General features: G+C 45.8%; 1 protein-coding gene and 1 long non-coding RNA gene across 7 annotated transcripts in view; one reads left to right on the forward strand and one right to left on the reverse strand.

Moving 5' to 3' along the window:
* Nucleotides 1–14,626, forward strand: part of LOC115109510 (ras association domain-containing protein 8-like) — a 60,690-nt gene extending 46,064 nt beyond the window's left edge. For all 6 annotated transcript variants that reach the window (XM_065009791.1, XM_065009793.1, XM_029634465.2 and 3 more), the window contains 5 exons: nucleotides 6,161–6,367; nucleotides 7,137–8,113; nucleotides 11,891–12,056; nucleotides 12,135–12,242; nucleotides 13,974–14,626. In XM_065009791.1, coding sequence (XP_064865863.1) covers nucleotides 6,265–6,367; nucleotides 7,137–8,113; nucleotides 11,891–12,056; nucleotides 12,135–12,242; nucleotides 13,974–14,005 — 1,386 coding nt within the window. In that variant the 5' untranslated portion in view covers nucleotides 6,161–6,264 and the 3' untranslated portion in view covers nucleotides 14,006–14,626. The remainder of the gene's footprint in view (nucleotides 1–6,160; nucleotides 6,368–7,136; nucleotides 8,114–11,890; nucleotides 12,057–12,134; nucleotides 12,243–13,973) is intronic.
* Nucleotides 14,627–18,686: 4,060 nt separating this feature from the next.
* LOC115108949 (uncharacterized) lies at nucleotides 18,687–19,949 on the reverse strand. Its single transcript, XR_003860439.2, has 2 exons — nucleotides 19,715–19,949; nucleotides 18,687–19,143 (listed from the first exon to the last, which is right to left on the reverse strand). It is a non-coding gene; the product is annotated as an uncharacterized LOC115108949 (long non-coding RNA).
* Between the last annotated feature and the right edge of the window lie 863 nt (nucleotides 19,950–20,812).

The following is a 20,812-nucleotide window of genomic DNA, read 5'->3' on the forward strand; positions in this document are numbered from 1 at the left end:
TTAGTAAACCTAGAGACGTCGAGTGCTGGAGAGGTGGAGCAGGAGTAGACGTGACAATGACACAATACATTATTAACCACTCATTTATATTGAGCACAAAATTATCTGAAACACAACCAAAAAGAAGTGCAAATGCTTCCAACAAGTTTGTAGATTCACAAGCTTGATGTTATCATAGCATGCTAGAAATATGGGACCAAATACTGAACTTTTGACTACTTTGTTTATCAGGGGTGTCAATCATTTAGGACTCCCCTATACATGTTTCAACCATTTTCCATATGAGAAATGAGGAATAAGCAAAGGCTCTTCCACTGGTCACCTGCTACTGTCCTCCTTTCCACTGGTCACCTGCTACTGTCATCCCTTCCACTGGTCACCTGCTACTGTCCTCCCTTCCACTGGTCACCTGCTACTGTCCTCCCTTCCACTCGTCTCCTACTACTGTCCTCCATTCCACTGGTCACCTGCTACTGTCCTCCCTTCCACTGGTCACCTGCTACTGTCCTCCCTTCCACTGGTCACCTGCTACTGTCCTCCCTTCCACTGGTCACCTGCTACTGTCCTCCCTTCCACTGGTCACCTGCTACTGTCCTCCCTTCCACTGGTCTCCTGCTACTGTCCTCCCTTCCACTGGTCTCCTGCTACTGTCCTCCTTTCCACTGGTCTCCTGCTACTGTCCTCCCTTCCACTGGTCTTCCGCTACTGTCCTCCCTTCCACTGGTCACCTGCTACTGTCCTCCCTTCCACTGGTCTAACGCTACTGTCCTCCCTTCCACTGGTCACCTGCTACTGTCCTCCCTTCCACTGGTCTTCCGCTACTGTCCTCCCTTCCACTGGTCACCTGCTACTGTCCTCCCTTCCACTGGTCTTTCGCTACTGTCCTCCCTTCCACTGGTCACCTGCTACTGTCCTCCCTTCCACTGGTCTCCTGCTACTGTCCTCCCTTCCACTGGTCACCTGCTACTGTCCTCCCTTCTACTGGTCACCTGCTACTGTCCTCCCTTCTACTGGTCACCTGCTAATGTGCTCCCTTCCACTGGTCACCTGCTACTGTCCTCCCTTCCACTGGTCACCTGCTAATGTCCTCCCTTCCACTGGTCACCTGCTACTGTCCTCCCTTCCACTGGTCACCTGCTACTGTCCTCCCTTCCACTGGTCACCTGCTACTGTCCTCCCTTCCACTGGTCACCTGCTACTGTCCTCCCTTCCACTGGTCACCTGCTACTGTCCTCCCTTCCACTGGTCACCTGCTTCTGTCCTCCCTTCCACTCGTCTCCTACTACTGTCCTCCATTCCACTGGTCACCTGCTACTGTCCTCCCTTCCACTGGTCTCCTGCTACTGTCCTCCCTTCCACTGGTCACCTGCTACTGTCCTCCCTTCTACTGGTCACCTGCTACTGTCCTCCCTTCCACTGGTCACCTGCTACTGTCCTCCCTTCCACTGGTCTCCTGCTACTGTCCTCCCTTCCACTGGTCACCTGCTACTGTCCTCCCTTCCACTGGTCTCCTGCTACTGTCCTCCCTTCTCCTACTACTGTCCTCCATTCCACTGGTCACCTGCTACTGTCCTCCCTTCCACTGGTCTCCTGCTACTGTCCTCCCTTCCACTGGTCACCTGCTACTGTCCTCCTTCTACTGGTCACCTGCTACTGTCCTCCCTTCCACTGGTCACCTGCTACTGTCCTCCCTTCCACTGGTCACCTGCTACTGTCCTCCCTTCCACTGGTCACCTGCTACTGTCCTCCCTTCCACTGGTCACCTGCTACTGTCCTCCCTTCCACTGGTCACCTGCTACTGTCCTCCCTTCCACTGGTCTCCTGCTACTGTCCTCCCTTCCACTGGTCTCCTGCTACTGTCCTCCTTTCCACTGGTCTCCTGCTACTGTCCTCCCTTCCACTGGTCTTCCGCTACTGTCCTCCCTTCCACTGGTCACCTGCTACTGTCCTCCCTTCCACTGGTCTTCCGCTACTGTCCTCCCTTCCACTGGTCACCTGCTACTGTCCTCCCTTCCACTGGTCTTCCGCTACTGTCCTCCCTTCCACTGGTCACCTGCTACTGTCCTCCCTTCCACTGTTCTTCCGCTACTGTCCTCCCTTCCACTGGTCACCTGCTACTGTCCTCCCTTCCACTGGTCTCCTGCTACTGTCCTCCCTTCCACTGGTCACCTGCTACTGTCCTCCCTTCTACTGGTCACCTGCTACTGTCCTCCCTTCTACTGGTCACCTGCTACTGTCCTCCCTTCCACTGGTCACCTGCTACTGTCCTCCCTTCCACTGGTCTCCTGCTACTGTCCTCCCTTCCACTGGTCTTCCGCTACTGACCTCCCTTCCACTGGTCACCTGCTACTGTCCTCCCTTCCACTGGTCACCTGCTACTGTCCTCCCTACCACTGGTCACCTGCTACTGTCCTCCCTTCCACTGGTCACCTGCTAATGTCCTCCCTTCCACTGGTCACCTGCTACTGTCCTCCCTTCCACTGGTCACCTGCTACTGTCCTCCCTTCCACTGGTCACCTGCTACTGTCCTCCCTTCCACTGGTCACCTGCTACTGTCCTCCCTTCCACTGGTCACCTGCTACTGTCCTCCCTTCCACTGGTCACCTGCTACTGTCCTCCCTTCCACTGGTCTTCCGCTACTGTCCTCCATTCCACTGGTCACCTGCTACTGTCCTCCCTTCCACTGGTCTCCTGCTACTGTCCTCCCTTCCACTGGTCTCCTGCTACTGTTCTCCCTTCCACTGGTCTCCTGCTACTGTCCTCCCTTCCACTGGTCACCTGCTACTGTCCTCCCTTCCACTGGTCACCTGCTACTGTCCTCCCTTCCACTGGTCTTCCGCTACTGTCCTCCCTTCCACTGGTCTCCTGCTACTGTCCTCCCTTCCACTGGTCTTCCGCTACTGTCCTCCCTTCCACTGGTCACCTGCTACTGTCCTCCCTTCCACTGGTCACCTGCTACTGTCCTCCCTTCCACTGGTCTCCTGCTACTGTCCTCCCTTCCACTGGTCTTCCGCTACTGTCCTCCCTTCCACTGGTCACCTGCTACTGTGCTCCCTTCCACTGGTCACCTGCTACTGTCCTCCCTTCCACTGGTCACCTGCTACTGTCCTCCCTTCCACTGGTCACCTGCTACTGTCCTCCCTTCCACTGACACGTTGTTATGTTGAGCCCATAATGTTTTTTTTTCTCTTTCTGTCATCTAGTGGTCAAGGCAAGACCCTGACAACAGTCTTGACAGCCTCTCCCTCTCACTCTCCCCCTTTCTCTCTCTCCTCTCTCAATATTATGTCACTTCTCCCAGCTTCTCATGGGAGGTGTCTTACTGACACCTCCCATGACACCTACTCTTTTTTCTATTCAATGTATCAAGCACCGACTGACAGTGGACGTCCTTGGATGTTGAAAGTAATTGAAATTTGGTCAGTCCGCCCTGGCCAGACAAAATCTGAACCAATTACAGACGTCTATGTTTCACAAGTTTGGACAGCACATCACATTAGATAGAGTACAGTAAAAAATAAATGTAGCTAATTCCTGGAAAATGGTTTAAAAACACATATGCCTTATTTCTCTTAGCTTCCATTTGACACCAAATTGTATGTTTTCCTATAAACTTGACATGATAGTGCTCATGGGGCTTTTTACATGGTAATGCCCCATAGATACCACCGTTGTTCCTGTGACAAACAAACAGTGAGAATAGCCAGGCAGTAACGTGGTTGGTTTATTTCCTGTTGCTGTGCTTGATCACATTTCACTGTCTAGGAGGTGTTTTTTTGTGGGAGGACAGCTTGTCATGGCACACTCAACTCCTAAGTTGTCACCGGGTGTCATAGGCAGCGTGGGAACCTGCCACACCCCCAACACACTAGGGCTCGTTTGGATAATAAGACTTGGTCAGGTGAGGTGCTATATGAGATTGAGCTAATGTATAGGGGTCAGGGGACAGATACCTCTGTTAATCCAAAGCGTTACCCTCTTCTTATCTAATATGTCCTCACCTTATCTCACCACCTGATGTTACAACCATCTGAAAACACTAGATAAATTAAAGGAAATCTTTGGAGGCTTATATCAACTATACACTTGCTTCCATCTATCGTCCAGTTCGGCAGATTCAATACAAGTGACAAGGAAAGGAAGCCATTTTGTAGAATTCAGGTGTTTGTTCCCGTTTCCTACCTGAGTGTGTTGAGCGGTGTCTCTCTCAGGCCATTGTGATGGGTTGGTGTTGGATGCCATGTTTGATTTACTGGGTTACTGAGTATATGTTTCGAGTCCTAGTCTTCTCACAGACAAAGGAGAGTTTGTTCCACCGTCTCTCTCTCCCTCTCTCTCACACAGGCCTGTAAGGTAGCATTCCACTGCTCTCGGCCTGACCGATACCAGAGGAAGGAAAGAGGGCTGTTATTGAAGGAGATAAGCAATGCGATAGAGATTGATGACTCATGTTATCTCATCTCATCTCGATTAGAGTGAACACACTTTGGTCTGTGTGTGAGTTTTTTATGTGCACATAGTTATTGCAGTACAGTGAAAAAATATTTTGGCCAGTCGTGACAATTCCACCATAGTGCTAGAATGCTCTTTTGGTGAGGTTGATACGCAGATGAACCCTTCCTCCCTCCCTGACTTGCATTCTAAATGAAAACAGCCTGTGTGAGTAACCGGAAGATAGATAAAAATGTGGCAATGTTGAGTTTTGACTCCTTTGTGTGGTGGTGTTGTGAATAGTTCTGTGTCCTGTTGCCAAATAAGCTCCCCTGATGCTACCCAGCTCGTCCAGTGTTTGGCCTGTAAATACCACATCATGAGTAATGTTGGGGGTAGCTTGGTCACAGGGAGGGGAGCTAGTAATGGTATATAAACCGTAATAATGCCGTTTGTTAAGAAAGCTGGAATTCTTGTGCTCGTCAGATGAAGTCAGTGCATTCCTGCTGGGCAGCTCCCGTATAGGTGGCGCCTGGACCACAGTCAACATTCAATGGGGAGGAGATAATAGAGGATTTGGGTTAAAACACCTCAGCGAGAGGAGGGGGAGGAGCTAGGCTAGGGGGAGGAGCTCGAACACTAGCTGTGCTGTGTGCCAGTTACACAGCAAGTGGGTCATATGATCTATTACTCATGTTGACAGAACCTTTCTAAGGATCACGCTGCCATATTGGTGTCTTTGGCCTTACTGAGTTATCATGTGCCAAATGAGACACTTTATAGGCCTAGCCTACTACTACTGTCATAAAAAGAAAAAAGAAGGTCTCTGTGTGTGCTTTATTGATTTTGAGTCAGGCTACGCATGTTATTGCCTTGTTATTAGTGGAGAGCAGATCAAGCATAGTCATAAATCGGCACACAGGGAAGAGGTAAGTGCTGTTCCTGTTCGTCACTGTGAAATACACTCAGGCTTAAGGTAAATCTCATCCTATGTTAGGCTGCGCTGCTCTTCCCAGAGACAGTCTCTGAAGTTCCAGGTCTGCCAGGTCAGCTCTTGGTGGGAGGCATCAAAGTGGAACACACACACACACACACACACACACACACACACACACACACACACACACACACACACACACACAGTGGCTACAGTGGCTACAGTGCATTCTGCCTGTCCACTCCCTTTGGCAATAAGCTGTCTTAACGTCTTTGAAGGAGGGAAGTGGAGAATTTAATTGGGTTACAGATCTGTGTTGACGCTCTCGGGTCCGTGAGGGTACCATCGGAGCTCTAACTAACCAACAGGAAACTTCAGGAACGCAATACTCGGCTCTGCTCAGCTCCCCAGGAGCAGTCGGCTGGAAATATAAACCTCATTCACTACTGGTAGACTCAGTCACACATACGCAGGGCCTGACGTCAAAACGGCTCTGTTACGTATAGAGCCTGCAGGAGAGATGCTAAACCCATAGCCTCAATAATCAACAGATGGAGAAGGAAATGGGCCACTTGTATGTGACACAGATGCCTACAGGGTGTGTTAAAGTTAGCAACAATATTATGCTGCTGTGTCTTGAGGGATGACTTTTTTTCACCCCCTTTGGCTAGATAACGTTGTGGAAGTTCGACATGGTCCGTGTAACATGTATAATAGTTCGGTTGGTTGGTTGGTTGGTTGGTTGGTTGTGAGGGTGTTGTTTAATCTTATCCATGTTTCTCTTCCTTGCAGAGAGGAGTCAGTAGTACCATGCAATGCTGAACTGAGCCAATCCGAGCCAAGCCAAGCGGATCTGAACCGAAGTCCTTGTCACATCTCATAGCGTGGTGTCTCAGATGGAGCTGAAGGTGTGGGTGGATGGAGTGGTGCGCGTGGTCTGTGGCCTATCAGAGGAGACTTCCTGCCAGGATGTGGTCATCGCACTGGCTCAGGCCATTGGTCAGTATCTCAGTCTCTCTAGGGTGCAAGTTCTGTCCCTCGACATCCTTAAGGCTCTTTCCAAACCAACCCTGACTGGCTCCTACACCATAGTCACTTAACTAGATCTGAAAAGATTGGATAGGATTCAGCAATATGGTGAAAATCCCACTGATCATAGGGCAAGGTGGAACTCCTGTATTACCATATGTCTTCCACCTATCCCATCCTTTCTGACCTCAAAGAAGTGCCAAGGGGGAACGGGGCTAGGGGTTGACTTGGTATGGAGCAAGCTTCTGTCACCACACCTTCAGGCTGTACTGAAGCCGCATACTGCAGTGCCAAAAACTAAACTCCATATTTAGCAGTTTCCTTTCCTCTGTGCGTGAGCGGCTGCCAGGTCATTAGGGAGAGCTTGTCCTCATTTCAGAGTCCTCATGGAGATTTAACTTTGTTTGAACATGTTTATATGTTGTATAAGACTTATACAACAGTCTTCTACTCATATTTTTCATTGCTAAGAGAAGTGAGTGAGGGAGAGAGAGAGAGAGAGAGAGAGAGAGAGAGTTGAGTGAAGGACTGCAGACCTAGAGTTTAGAGTCTTGTATAGCCATTAGCCTATAGCCCAGAGCTAGAGAGAGGGCAACTAGCAGTTAACTGTATATATTATGGAACTTTGGGTGTCAACATGATGCCCACTTACTGTGTATTTGTGTGGTGATGTCTGGTATGTGTGGTGATTTGTGGCTCTCTGTCTCTCCCTCTCTTTCCCGCTCTCTTCCTGCCACAGGTCAGACAGGTCGCTATGTGCTTATCCAGAGACTGAGGGACTCAGAGAGGCAACTGTTAGCCAATGAGAAGCCCCTGGAGTCCCTGGCCAAGCTGGGCCAGCACAGCAACGATGTCCAGTTCTTCCTGCGCCGCACCGGCCCCAGTAGCAGTGATGGACCAGGGTCTGGTTCTGGTACCAGCCAGGACCGGGTCACCCCTCTTCCCCTGCCCAAACACCCCGACCCAGAGCCCCTCAAACACAACCAGCCCAAGAAGTCCCTCACCTTCAACCTGGGGCCCTCCACCTCCCCCAGAACCAAAGCCAAGCAGCTCATCAGAAAGTCTCCCCGCGACTCCCCTGAACAGAGGACCTCACCCAGCCCCATCCCTCCCCACCATGCTCCCTCCTCACACTCCCCTTCTCCCTCCCCCCACTCTCCCTCTCCCTCCCCTCCAGTGGGCCCGTCCAAAGAGGAGGTTTTCCGGCAGGTTCTACAGCAGCAGGAGAGGCTGAGGGCCATTGAGGCCCAGCTGGAAACCATGGAGAGAGACTCTCGGTCCTGGAACAGGGCCTCCCCGGCCCCCTCCCCTGTCCCAGAGGCTCGTCTCCCGGAGGAGATGGAAGCTCTGGAGCAGGCAGCCAGGAGGAACCAGGCCGAGTTGGCCCATGAGACGTTCTGGGAGGAAGAGCTGCAGGCGGAGGTGGAGAGAGAGAGGGGGATGAGGAGGAGGCTGGGGGAGCTCCATTCCAAGATGGACGACTGCGGCAGGCGACTCCACGACTTCTCATCTCGCTCCGCCCAGCTTGAGCAGCAGATCCAACGGGAGAGCCTAGGGGGCGCCGCCCAGCCTGGGAGGGCCAATCAGGCAGGGGGTGAGGAGTCCCTAGGGGCGATGAGGGCAGAGCTACAGAGCCAGGGGAGACACAGCGAGGAGCTGGAGGGGGCGTTATCAGAGACAGACAAGGCTCTGGGGAAGGCCGAAACACTGCTGCAGGTAAGGAGAGAGGGCAGGGCCCTAGAGAGAGGTGTGTAGCTTGCTCTCTCCTTCACCCACACACCTACCCAGTACCCACAAGAAGCTCAATGGGTGTAGCTCAGTGGTACCCAAATGGGGGATCAATGGTGTGGGACAAACTGATTCAAGCCTGGGAAACCTAGTGAGCCAATCAATGACATCAATCAATTAATGGTGGGCTGCAGTGATCTTTTACGTTGTGATCTGGTAGATCACAAGAACATTTGAAAAACACTATCAAAAATGTTTGGGAACCACTGGTGTAGGAACCCTCGCTCCCTCTTGCCAGCACACTGCAGCAAACACACACGTATACACTTATCAGTGCAATGACACTCAACAACAAGTAAATATGATCTCTGACTCCAATGGTGATGGGTAAATCTACAGTATATTTATTGGGAAAAAAACTTTCTCAAAATTAAACAATGTTTTGTACTTAAATCCAACTTGTATCTAATTGGAAGAATGTTTGCTATGAATTGTAATGTGACCCCTGTTGGGTGTCTGACTGAACTTGCTTGACTGGTATGATTGGCTGTGACAGCCTAGTTCTCATCTGGACCGATTGGATATACTCTCCCATATACGAATCTGTACTCTCATTCGTATGACATTGACAGTGCCTCTAATTCCTTCTATCCTTGTATCTTAAACGGAGAAAATGATCAAAACAGAATAAAGATCATTATTCAATTATAGTGGTGTAAAGCACCTAAGTAAAAATAGTTTACAGTACTTTTTGGGGGTATCTGTACTTTACTTTACTATTTATATTTTTGAAAAGTTTTACTTTTACTTCACTACATCCCTAAAGAAAATAATGTACTTTTTCTCCATACATTTTCTCATTACATTTTGAATGCTTAGCAGGACAGAACATGGTCCAATTCACACACTTATCCAGAGAACATCCCTGGTCATCCCTACTGCCTCTGATCTTGCAGACTCATCAAACACAAATGCTTCATTTGTGTTGGAGTGTGCTATCTGTAAATTTGGCTATCCGTCAATTTGAAAAACAAGAAAATTGTGCTGTCTGGTTTGCTTAATATAAGGAATTTTCAATTCATACTTTTAAATTGACTTTTGATACTTAAGTATATTTAAAACCAAATACTTTTAGACTTTTACTCAAGTAGTATCTTACTGGGGAACTTTCACTTTTACTTGAGTAATTTTCCATTAAGGTATCTTTACTTTTACTCAAGTATGACAATTGGGTACTTTTTCCACCACTGTTCATTTGCACAAGTGCATTTTCTTGGCTTGACTTGGACACAAGCAGGTCTGGTTGCTTACAGTTTGAGGCGGTAATGTTGTTTAGAGCCGGACTGGTATATCGGTTCACTGATATTGTCGGCCGGTATCGGCCTTTTAATGTTATATCGGTATCAGCTGATAACTCCACAATAACTGATATTCAAATATAGGATGAAAAAAAAGGGAATTTCATGCTTATCTGAACACTTGTGGACATTCTTATGTGTCATTATTGTCACAAAGTCTGTAGCATAGTTAGTGGACAATTGCTCTTTTGGATGGCAATTTGTTTTATTTCCCAGCTGTAAAACAGTGTATTGGCAGATATATCAGTATCGGAAGATTTTGCCCCCCAAAAAATCAGAAACGGTATCGGACCCCAAAAAACAGATTGGTGAGGCTCTAATGTTGTTGTTGTGGTGAGGCTGTGCCTGGTGAATAATGGCCTTACCCAATTGGAGGGAAACACAAGCCTTATCATAATTCACATGAAACCTGATACTCGACCAGAGCCACTTTGTGGATCAGGGCTACTGTTCAGGTCAGATACACCCAGAATTGTACATTCTGTTTCAGTAGGAAGAACAGCTTTTGACAAGGTAGAAGAATAGTTTTGGAAGGTTTATCCAAGAAAACAAACAGAAGGCTACTCTGATTGTGCAAATACCCCCCCCCCTCTTATTTTATTAGGTAGCTAATGATATTCTAATGTATTTCATGGGTTGAGTGCATTTGCTACATCCCACATTAAGAAAGGGCCATGGGCGCTCTTAGACTATTACAACCCATCTGTGGATCCATAAGTAATGGCTGTGCTACATTAGAAGGCAAGTCGATCATCTAAGTGGGAGTGTGACTTGGTCTACATCGTCATGATGACTGACTCATTTAGTCAGTCGCAACATTTCTTATTCAGAGCAATTTACAGGAGCATTTGGGATTTTTCACCTAGTTGGCTTGGGGATTCGAACCAAGACATTTTCGGTTACTGGCCCAACGCTCTTAACCACTCCGCTACCTGGCCCTATATAAATGGTCCTCCAAGGAGGAAGGACCCACTTGCTGCCTGGTACATTTACATTTACATTTAAGTCATTTAGCAGACGCTCTTATCCAGAGCGACTTACAAATTGGTGCGTTCACCTTAAGACATCCAGTGGAACAGCCACTTTACAATAGTGCATCTAAATCTTTTAAGGGGGTGAGAAGGATTACTTTATACTGCATTTATTTATGGTACACTGCAAACACAACTGCAACCCCAGTACATGTGACTATAAACACTCTGAATCTGAATGGAGACGAGCCTGCAGGTGTCAATTGTTTCCCACAACTAATCCATTCCGGCAGGGTGTAGAGCACATCTCTCTCTATCTACCCCCCTCCGAGAGCGGCTTTATAGTTGACGTTGGCAAGACAAGTGGCTTCTCTCTTCTTTTTCACCCAGTTCAATTCAAAGTTCAATTCAAATTGATGGGCATCTATACACTTAAACATACTCTGCTGATTGCAACAAGCTTATGAACTGTATGTTCATGAATGTTACACCTTTGCAGGCAGCAGTGGCGAGCTGGAGTTTTATGCAGTTAATGATGACAAGCCACCCTGGGGCGGCAGCGTAGCTTAGTGGTTAGAGCATTGAACTAGAAACCGAAAGGTTGCAAGTTCAAATCCCCGAGCTGACAAGGAACTAATCTGTCATTCTGCCCCTGAACAGGCTGTTGACCCACTGTTCCTAGGCTCTCATTGAAAATAAGAATTTGTTCGTAACTGACTTGCCTAGTTAAATAAATCTGACATCTGAGATGAATGCTGTGGCTGTTGCTGCCCTCTGGTGGTGAGAATAGGAAGTACAGCCTTTGAAAGAACTCAGCGCCAGTTAGTCTGCCTTTGTTCCTATGATTATGTAACTTGTCCAAGTAACCTTGCAAATTACATTTCATGTCTCTGCCAGTTAGCTCTATATTTGTGATTGATTTATATTCCAACTAAGCATTTCAGATTATCTGAAATACCTCACCGCTTCTTTATCTAAATACAAACATGACTGAAACTGTCCTATGTACATTTCAGAGGACAGTTTCAGCGGGGCGCCGTGGGGCCAGTAACTGAAATGTTGCTGGTTTGAATCCCTGAGCCGGCAAGTTGGAAAAATATGTCGTTCTGCCCTTGAGCAAGGCAGTTAACCCCCAACAACTGCTCCCTGGGTGCTGTTGATTTAAGGCTGCCCCCTGCACATCTCTGATTCAGAGGGGTTGGGTTAAATGTGGAAGACGCATTTTGTTTGAGTGCATTCAATTGTGTCACTGTCTAGGTATCCTCTTTCCCTTGAGAGAAATGAGGAGAGAGATTTGCTCATTAAAGCCCATTCTCAACTTTTGACCTATACAACACCTATGCCTATAGGATCATTAAGTGTGTCAGTGTAGGGGTTATGGGTCTATTTGGGATTAGGTGTGACTGTTCTGGCCCCCTCTCTATGTTCCTCCTTAGGAGAAGCAGGAGGAGTTGGAGGAGCTGAACAAGGAGTTGAGGCAGTGTAACCTGCAGCAGTTCATCCAGCAGGCGGGCGTCCTGCCGACACACACACACTCACGCACAGACCTCAGCGACCAGCTAGAACTAGCTCACCTGCTACAGGAAGGATATAGGAATGGAGGTATGGATCCACACACACACACACACACACTCACTCAGATGATTGCTCACTTTAAACCTCTATCTTTCTCTCCACCAGGCCTGAGTCTGCTCCCCTCAGAGTCGCCTCCACGCCCCACAGCCAAGCAGTTCCTGGGACACCCCCGCAACCTGCAGAACCCGCTGGTGTCTAGCCTCAACCCTGAGGGTGTGTATGTGTGACACTCCTACCTGCCGCTACCCCGCCCTGTCTCACTCCGCTCTGCCCCCCTGCCTCGGCTTGATTTTTTTGGGCCATGCCTGGCGGCCACACCCCTCTTTTCTGTTACTAAGGGTGGAGGTCCCTGCATGGAGCCCCCAACCCACTCCCTGCCCCTGAAGGTTTCCCTTAACGACCTTCTTCTGTCCTCTGACTGCCCCTTTACGCCTCTAATGTTATCTGATTCCCTGATCATTCTGGTTATCTGTTCAATTGGTCCGTCTACAATCATGGTATTCAACTCTGCTTTGCTAACATCTTACTCAGTTGCACATCTCCCCTCCCTCTTCTCTTTCTGTTTCGTCCCAACCGCTCTCTCTTTCCCATACTTCTGTCTCTATCTCTCGATCACCACTCTCTCTAGCTGTTTCTGTCTGTCTCTCTCGATCACCACTCTCTCTAGCTGTTTCTGTCTGTCCGTCTGTCTGTCTGTCTGTCTGTCTCTCGATCACCACTCTCTCTAGCTGTTTCTGTCTGTCTCTCTCGATCACCACTCTCTCTAGCTGTTTATCCACTCTCCACCACTCTGTCTGTCTGTCTCTGTGTGTGTGTGTGTGTTGTGGATGTTGTGCATGTTGTGGACTACCAGTAGCTCTGCCTCCTGCTGCTCCCTCCACTCCAGCTGTGCTGTAACATCCAGACGGATGGTGCAGCTGTGAGTGCTTCATGATTCCCCACAGTATGTCGCTGTGTCCCCTGCCCCAGTCAGTCCAGCGATGCAGGGTGTCTCTCCACCCTCAGAACAACAGGCTTATTCTCTACAGACAGCTGTGTTACACTGTCACCACTCTATTTCTGTATAAAAGAGTGAGCCCCATTTAAATAAATAAAAATACACATTTTTGCTGCTTACAATTGATAAAAGAGGCTCAACGACTGACCAATCGGGCTGTAGTGTAAAATATATATTTTTGATTATTGTGTCAGAGAGGCTTTTATGTTTCTGTTTGGGAGATTACTTCCATATTGTCTTGTATGTTGGTGACCTTTGACTTCCAAAGAGAGAGAGAGAGAGAGAGCCTGACCTCAGAACTCTGTAAGGTGTATTGCACAGTCCATTCTCTCCCGTGTGAGGTCATGGGCCCTGTATGAAAACTTTAAACATGCATCCCTTCCTTCCTCCCTTCCATGACGTAATCTCTGATCCAACTTGATTGGATAGTGTAAAGTAAGAGTTTCCATGATATTTCAGATGAGTGATTACTTCTAAGGACAGAGAATGGAACAATGCATTTCAGAAGTACTGAAACAGGGCCATGGCCCTGTATGTGGGATGTTGGGTTTCCTCCTAACTGGTTGGAATGGGTTTCCACGGTGTGTGTGTGTGTGTGTGTGCGCGCTCTCCCTCCTCCCTCCAGGTTGCTGAGGTATTTGGACTGTTTCTCTGGCTTTATTGGGGAAAAAGAAGTAGCATGCTTGAGGTAGAAGTTGCCCCTCATCACAGATCTAGGATTAGTTGTCCCTATGACCCAATCCATTAGGTGGTTAAATAACTCAGAATCAGACTCTGAATCAATGGTTAGGGCCAACTTCTACCCACTACCAGGGCATGCTTTACTGTCTCTATCAAGCAAGCTCTCCTTCCGCCTTAAAAAGAAAATTGGTTTCGAGAAAAGTGTTTTCCTAACCAAACCAAATGAATGGAGACATCATCCCCACTTATTTTTGTGTGTCTTGCAGTCGTGACATCCAGAGAATCGTCATGGAGATAAAACAAGGGACAGCAGGGCCAAGGAGTTGTTCACTGTTCAGTTAAAGGGATAGTTCACCCAAATGATAAAATTACAGGAAACAGTGCCAGGAACACTAATCCAAAGCATGGATTGTTGTCATGCATTGTCTATACTGCTTACAGTGTATGGAAACCAATATGTCATTTTGTGATTTGGGTGAACTATCCCTTTAATGTCACCACCACATATTCTATTTAACCCTGTTTGTCTTTATAACTACTGTCTGTCATTATTATTATCCAGATTACCACATATGCTACAGTGGAGGCTGCTGAGGGGAGGACGGCTCCTAATAATGGCTGTAATGGAGTCAATGGAATGGTATCAAACACATGTGGTTGATACCATTCCATTTACTCCGTTCCAGACATTATTATGAGCCGTCCTCCCCTCAGCAGCCTCCACTGACATACTATATACATACTGTATATACTACATAAATATATTTACAGCATTTGGCTACTGTATACCATATGAAGTACGATACATAGTACCTATGTATGAAATGTAAAATAATTTAGGAAACCTTTTACCTAGAGAATTATGACTTTTTCTGTGTATTTAAATATAATAAAAGATGAGGCATTATGTTTTAGATAATCTGGCTGTTGTTGGTGTGTTTTGAATTAATGAAAACGTTCAATCCTCTGAAAGTCATCTTTGAAGAATTGAAGAAACCACATCATATTTGCAGATGTACTTGCATATACAGGCCTGGTTTAGTGACACAATAGTATATAGCAAGGATGGGCCGTTGTTGGGAATGTCCAACTCTAAATATTTCACATGCTAGTGCATAAAGCTGACTCAAAACTCAAGTCGCTCTTTCTACGAGGCACATTTGTTTAATGCATTATACATTTATTATAGGTATTCCTAGATTAATAATGGCTGCTATAAGGAGCTGTTTTGAATGGTTACTGCAAGTCTTCCAATGCACTGTGAGTGACAGAAAGCACAATACATTCATTACACACAGGTGGCTCACACAGTCTGTTACAAAAATGTCTCTCTTGGTGTGGGAGGGAAGTAGTGCACACATCCTGGCACCTGCAGCTATGGGGGGGTAATTATAATACAGTAGACATAGAGTATGTGTGACCTAGCACTGATTGCTATGGAGATTACTATGCTAGGTTGACATGTCCACTCACAAAATGGCTGAACATACACATTTAATGCACGCTCATTCTCTATTCAAGTGCTTCCTCCTACCATATACTGGCCATTTCCCAGGCTCCAGTCTAGACCTCTTCTCTCATCTCAACCACAGTGACTTGCTTCGGTAATTGAACATGGAAAATAAAAAGGAACTTATTCACAAAGCAAACATGACACGAGTGCATAACTAGGAACAAGTACAATCTACTTTTAACAGACTATGCAAATGATCAAAAATGCAAATGAAATCTATCCAACCCTTTATGATAAGCAGCCCTGGTCCTAATAGTGTATTTAGCAGACTAGATAGCATTGAAAGTAACATGTCTATTCACCGTTTTCTGCTCTGTAATGTAGCTTGTTAGAGATTTCACCACTACAGTAAGTGATATCATAAACAGTGATCAAACCCACGTCAGATGACTCAGTCCCACCGTTCTCCCTCTCTCTGTGTTTACCTGTGTAAACACGGTGGCTGTCTGATGGAACGATTGACATGAACCACCACTGTCCTGAAACAAACTCTGCTTAGCTGCTCCACAGCTCTGTAAATATTTGTCCTTGCTACCACTTGTTAGGAATCCCAAGAAAAGCACATCAAAAGATCCCTCATCTCTTTACATACTGTATGTGCACCCATATATTTAGACCTTTTTTCCACCCTTCAGTAGTTGTCTCATGACTTTGTCAATGTCAGGCATTTCTCTACATGCCTGTTGTAACCCTTACCTCGGTGGGTTGGGGGAGTAGCTGAGGCACACACAGTACCAGTCAAAAGTCTGGACACAAACTCTTTCCAGGATTTTACTTTATTTGTGCTATTTTCTACATTGTAGAATAATAGTGAAGACATCAAAACTGAAATAACACATGGAATCATGTAGTAACCAAATAAGTGTTAAACAAATCAAAATATATGTTATATTTGAGATTCTTCAAAGTAGCCACCCTTTGCCTTGATGACAGCTTTGCACACTCTTGGCATTATCTCAACCAGCTTCATGAGGTAGTCACATGGAATGCATTTCAATTACCAGGTGTGCCTTGTTAAAAGTTAATTTGTGGAATGTCTTTCCTTCTTAATGCGTTTGAGCCAATCAGTTGTGTTGTGACAAGGTTGGGTTGGTATACAGAAGATAACTCTATTTGGTAAAAGACCAAGTCCATATTATGGCAAGAACAGCTGAAATAAGCAAAGAGAAACGACAGTCCATCATTACTTTAATACATGAAGGTCAGTAAATCAGGACAATTTCAAGAACTTTTAAAGTTTCTTCAAGTGCAGTTGCAAAAAGCATGATGTAACTGTCTCTCATGAGGACCACCACAGGAAAGGAAGACCCAAAGAGACCTCTGCTGCAGAGGATATGTTCATTAGAGTTACCAGCTTCAGAAATTGCAGCCCAAATAAATGCTTCACAGAGTTCAATTAACAGGCACATCTCAGCATTAATTGTTCAGAGGAGACTGCATGAATTAGGACTTCATGGTCAAATTGCTGCAAAGAAACCACTACTAAATAACACCAATAATAAGAAGAGACTTGCTTGGGCCAAGAAGCACAAGCAATGGACATTAGACCGGTGGAAATCTGTCCTTTGGTCTGACGAGTCCAAATTTGAGATTTTTGAACGGATGATCTCCACATGTGTGGTTCCCACTGTGAAGCATGGAGGAGGAGGTGTGATGTTGTGGGGGTGCTTTGCTGGTGACACTGTCTGTAAAAAATAAATAAATTCAAGGCACACTTAACCAGTAAGTGTGCCACTATTTGACCAAGAAGGAGAGTGATGGAGTGCTGCATCAGATGACCTGGCCTCCACAATCACCCGACCTAAACCCAATTGAGATGGTTTGGGATGAGTTGGACCGCAGAGTGAAGGAAAAGCAGCCAACAAGTGCTCAGCATATGTAGGAACTTCTTCAAGACTGTTGGGAAGTTATTCCAGGTGAAGCTGGTTGAGAGAATGCAAAGAGTGTGCAAAGCTGTCATCAAGGCAAAGGGTGGCTACTTTGAAGAAACTAAAATATATTATTATTGGTTTAACACTTTTTTGGTTACCACATGATTCCATATGTGTTATTTCATAGTTTTGATGTCTTCATTATTCTACAATGTAGAAAATAGTAAAAATAAAGAGAAACCCTTGAATGAGTAGGTGTGTCCAAACTTTTGACTGGTAGTGTATGTTTGTCAGAGCTACTTGAAAGAGCATAACAGTTTTGATATTAAGATGAATTATGTGGAATTGGATTATAGTGATAAAATCAGGACATGTCTGGCTTGACTGGGGATAGATAAGTCCCAAATCCCTACAATTCCCATAGTCTAGAGAGACAGGGAGACAGAGAGGGGGGAGAAGTGGGAAAAGAAAGGAGAGAGAGGGACAGTTCTCTGATCTGGTATGACTTCACTAAACCGCACCTGGGAAAGGGAGGCTCACACACACACAGACACACACTGAGCTGTTGCAGGGTCACATTGACATGAGTATGCACTGGAAGGGAAACACTAAACGCTAATGTTGTGTGATAGTCTCATGGGAAGATAAGAGAGAGATGTGGGGGAAAAACAAATACCAAAACACAAACTGAGTAAAATGGATGTTTTCCTATTAGAGATTATCACACAGGAAGGCCTTTCAGTTCAGGAGCAGTTTAAACACATCCAGTTAGTCTCTAATCTTTGGAAACATCCCCTTTGTGGCCTGTACAGACAGAACAGTCACAAGGGCACTTACCACTCTCGCACACAAACACACACAACCTCACCCACTCAAAATCTAACCCTGAGGAAAGCAATCTGAAACAGTAGAACATTAACAGATTAGGATGGGTTGGCAGGGTGCTAACCTAATGAGGGCATTATGTTTGCTCACAGATACAGTACCACTCATCATGGATCCTCTCTCACCTAATCTGTTTAGGATGTTTCAGCAAGAGGCCGGTGAAACTTTTGCCTTTTAAATATAGAAACTTCATAAAGAATCACCTTAACCAGACAGATCAATATGTATCTAGACAGGACGTGGGTTGGAAATCATGGCATGACATTGAATGTTGTTATCACTAGAAAGAAAGGGGGCCCTGCCAAAAACAGACTTACTTGTGTAGATCTGAAAGGGTTGGATAGGTATAAGCCCTAAGATGGTAGTTCCACTTTTGCCATACTGCTTATACCTATCCAATAATTTCAAATGTACAGTACACGTGTGCCTGGGTCTAAGAGGTAGGGGGCTAGAGGTTGTTTGTAGCCGGTCCTGAATGTTCTAGATATAGCCCTGCTGCCTGCATGACTGCCTGTTGATGGGGTGGTGCTGTGAGCGTTTGCACGTTCACATCATGCTGAGTAAGCCACTGTTAATGAGTCTGACTTACATCACTTATATATCTACAGTATCTACTGGGAGTCATCCAGGAGGCAATAAACTCAATACTGAAACAACACACAGGCTTTTAATTGTACAGTAAGAAGGAAATAAATATACTTGAGGCCACATGATTTCAATAGAAAGTTTACTTTTTTTTCCCCCCATGGGGACACATTGTCAAGCTAATTGTTTTGGAACTGAGTATACATAGTTATATACATTGATACAAGTATTTATGCTAATTAACAAAATACACATAAAAGTCAACTAAGGCAATGCCAAAGAAAAACTCACCACCAGTAGAGTCCCAGTAGATGGCATGAAAGGTCTACAGGACGGCAGGTCCACAATAAGCTAATGATAAAGGCCTCTGACTGACAGTCTGTCCAGAGACTGTGTCCTGGGATAGAATACAGTACTCAGAAAGGCCACAAGGAGGGCAGTAAAAGCTAATAGGTGTCAGATAGCACTAGATGTACAGCTTGCGGATGGATATACGTTACATTTAGAGAAAGTCTGTCTGGACAGGGCAGTTCCCACGACGGCAGGAGGGGCAGGGAAGTCTCCCTAAAACCAGGTTAGCCGCTGTCACACGCACAGTGGAATTGGGATAGGCGCAATGTACGTTAGTCAGTGGCTTACCTGATTTCAGATTTGTAAGATATCCTACTAAATGCTGACATGAGTGGCTGGGGAGGGGGGTAATAACACAATAATAGCATAGTAATAATAATAGCCTTATCATACATCTTATTTGACATCAACATGGCATGCAGATGTACACTTAATTGTGGCCTTAGGAATTTGGCAAAGCAGTTGCCTACATAGTGTGAATCCAAATGCTGAAAATAACTTTTGGATTTAAAACTATATGGCAATCTCAGTTAGTTTGGCAGGCTATTCTTTGGCATTTTCATCTGAATTCTCGATACATTTCAGTTGTAAAATATTTAGCATGGTTCTCTTTTAATATTATCAGTCAAAATGACAAATATGATCAACACTAGTGATTAATTCTACAACACAGGGCTATAACACATCATACACCCTGTGAAACATTGTATCTAGCTATTTCAAAAACATTTGGAAAATAATTCTCATTTTGAACAGAATACAACATTTCACCAGATAAAAATATACAATATAGCCTACTCACCAATCTCCCAAGTTTTATTTTTGAACAGGTCATTTGTAACAGAAAAGAACTCCAATAGCTCTGATGAGTGCTACACTTTAATGCATGCAAACACTGTAACTGTTTTCTGAAAAAGAAGGTAGAATATTTCATTAAAGTGAAGTGCATTTAAAGAATAGCAGTGTGGCCTAGACAAACGCAGAAGTTCAGTCCACTTGCGCCACCCCAACCATGCCATCTCCCCTGCATCTGCAACCTGAACTGCATATGCAAATCATACAGATACTGGCGTCTCGTAAAGCCAGTGGGCAGTCATATTCCCACTGTACAGGCCGTCCAATAGACAACCATCGAATTACAGCTCCAAGGGGTGTGCTTAACACCACCAATGGGTTTGGTGGATTTCCTGAGTTATAGTTGGGTTGCGGCGCGTTCATTTCTGCACGTCTTACATTAGGAATGAACCATTTCCACGTCATACATGTCCTGCAATCGGCAACATTAATCAGAAAGGCTTTCACGACTAGATTCCCCCAGTGAAAAAAATCGGGCGAACTGTGATGCAACATTGGTCACTTGAGTCAAGGGAGGTGTATTTAACCAGTTTTGAGAAAGAGCGCTCTACCCGTTCTACTACTGAAAGTGGTTGAACTCTGTTCGCTTGTGATCAGTGTTGCCATGAGGAGAGTGTGGTTGTGCACGTACCAAGGATGCTGCTGCATTACAGTAGTGGAAGCCAGAACGAGAGAGCGCGAATGGCACCGACTGTATGATCTATTCTAGACTAATGTGGTAATGGAATCATGAAGTATTCACGGCGCGTTACGGAGCATCTTAAATTATTTAGATGCCCTGCAAGACGCAAAGTGCCATGTCAGATACAATTGCCCGACACTCAATACCATTATTTAATACACGTTTTAAACAGATTGATACTCACATTTTTCTGATATATTATATTACCGTTTTCTTAGTACTTCCCTCCCCTGTTGACAATTCTCTTCATAATCATAATAATTGTACACATATTTCTAGCTTGAATATTCCCACATTTCCTCTAACTACTGTACTGTCTGGTCCGACCAGATCACAGTGGTCTGGTCAGTGGGGTAGTGAGAG

This window comes from Oncorhynchus nerka, linkage group LG25 (genome assembly GCF_034236695.1).
Source record: "Oncorhynchus nerka isolate Pitt River linkage group LG25, Oner_Uvic_2.0, whole genome shotgun sequence".
In the NCBI taxonomy this organism is placed as follows: Eukaryota; Metazoa; Chordata; class Actinopteri; order Salmoniformes; family Salmonidae; genus Oncorhynchus; species Oncorhynchus nerka.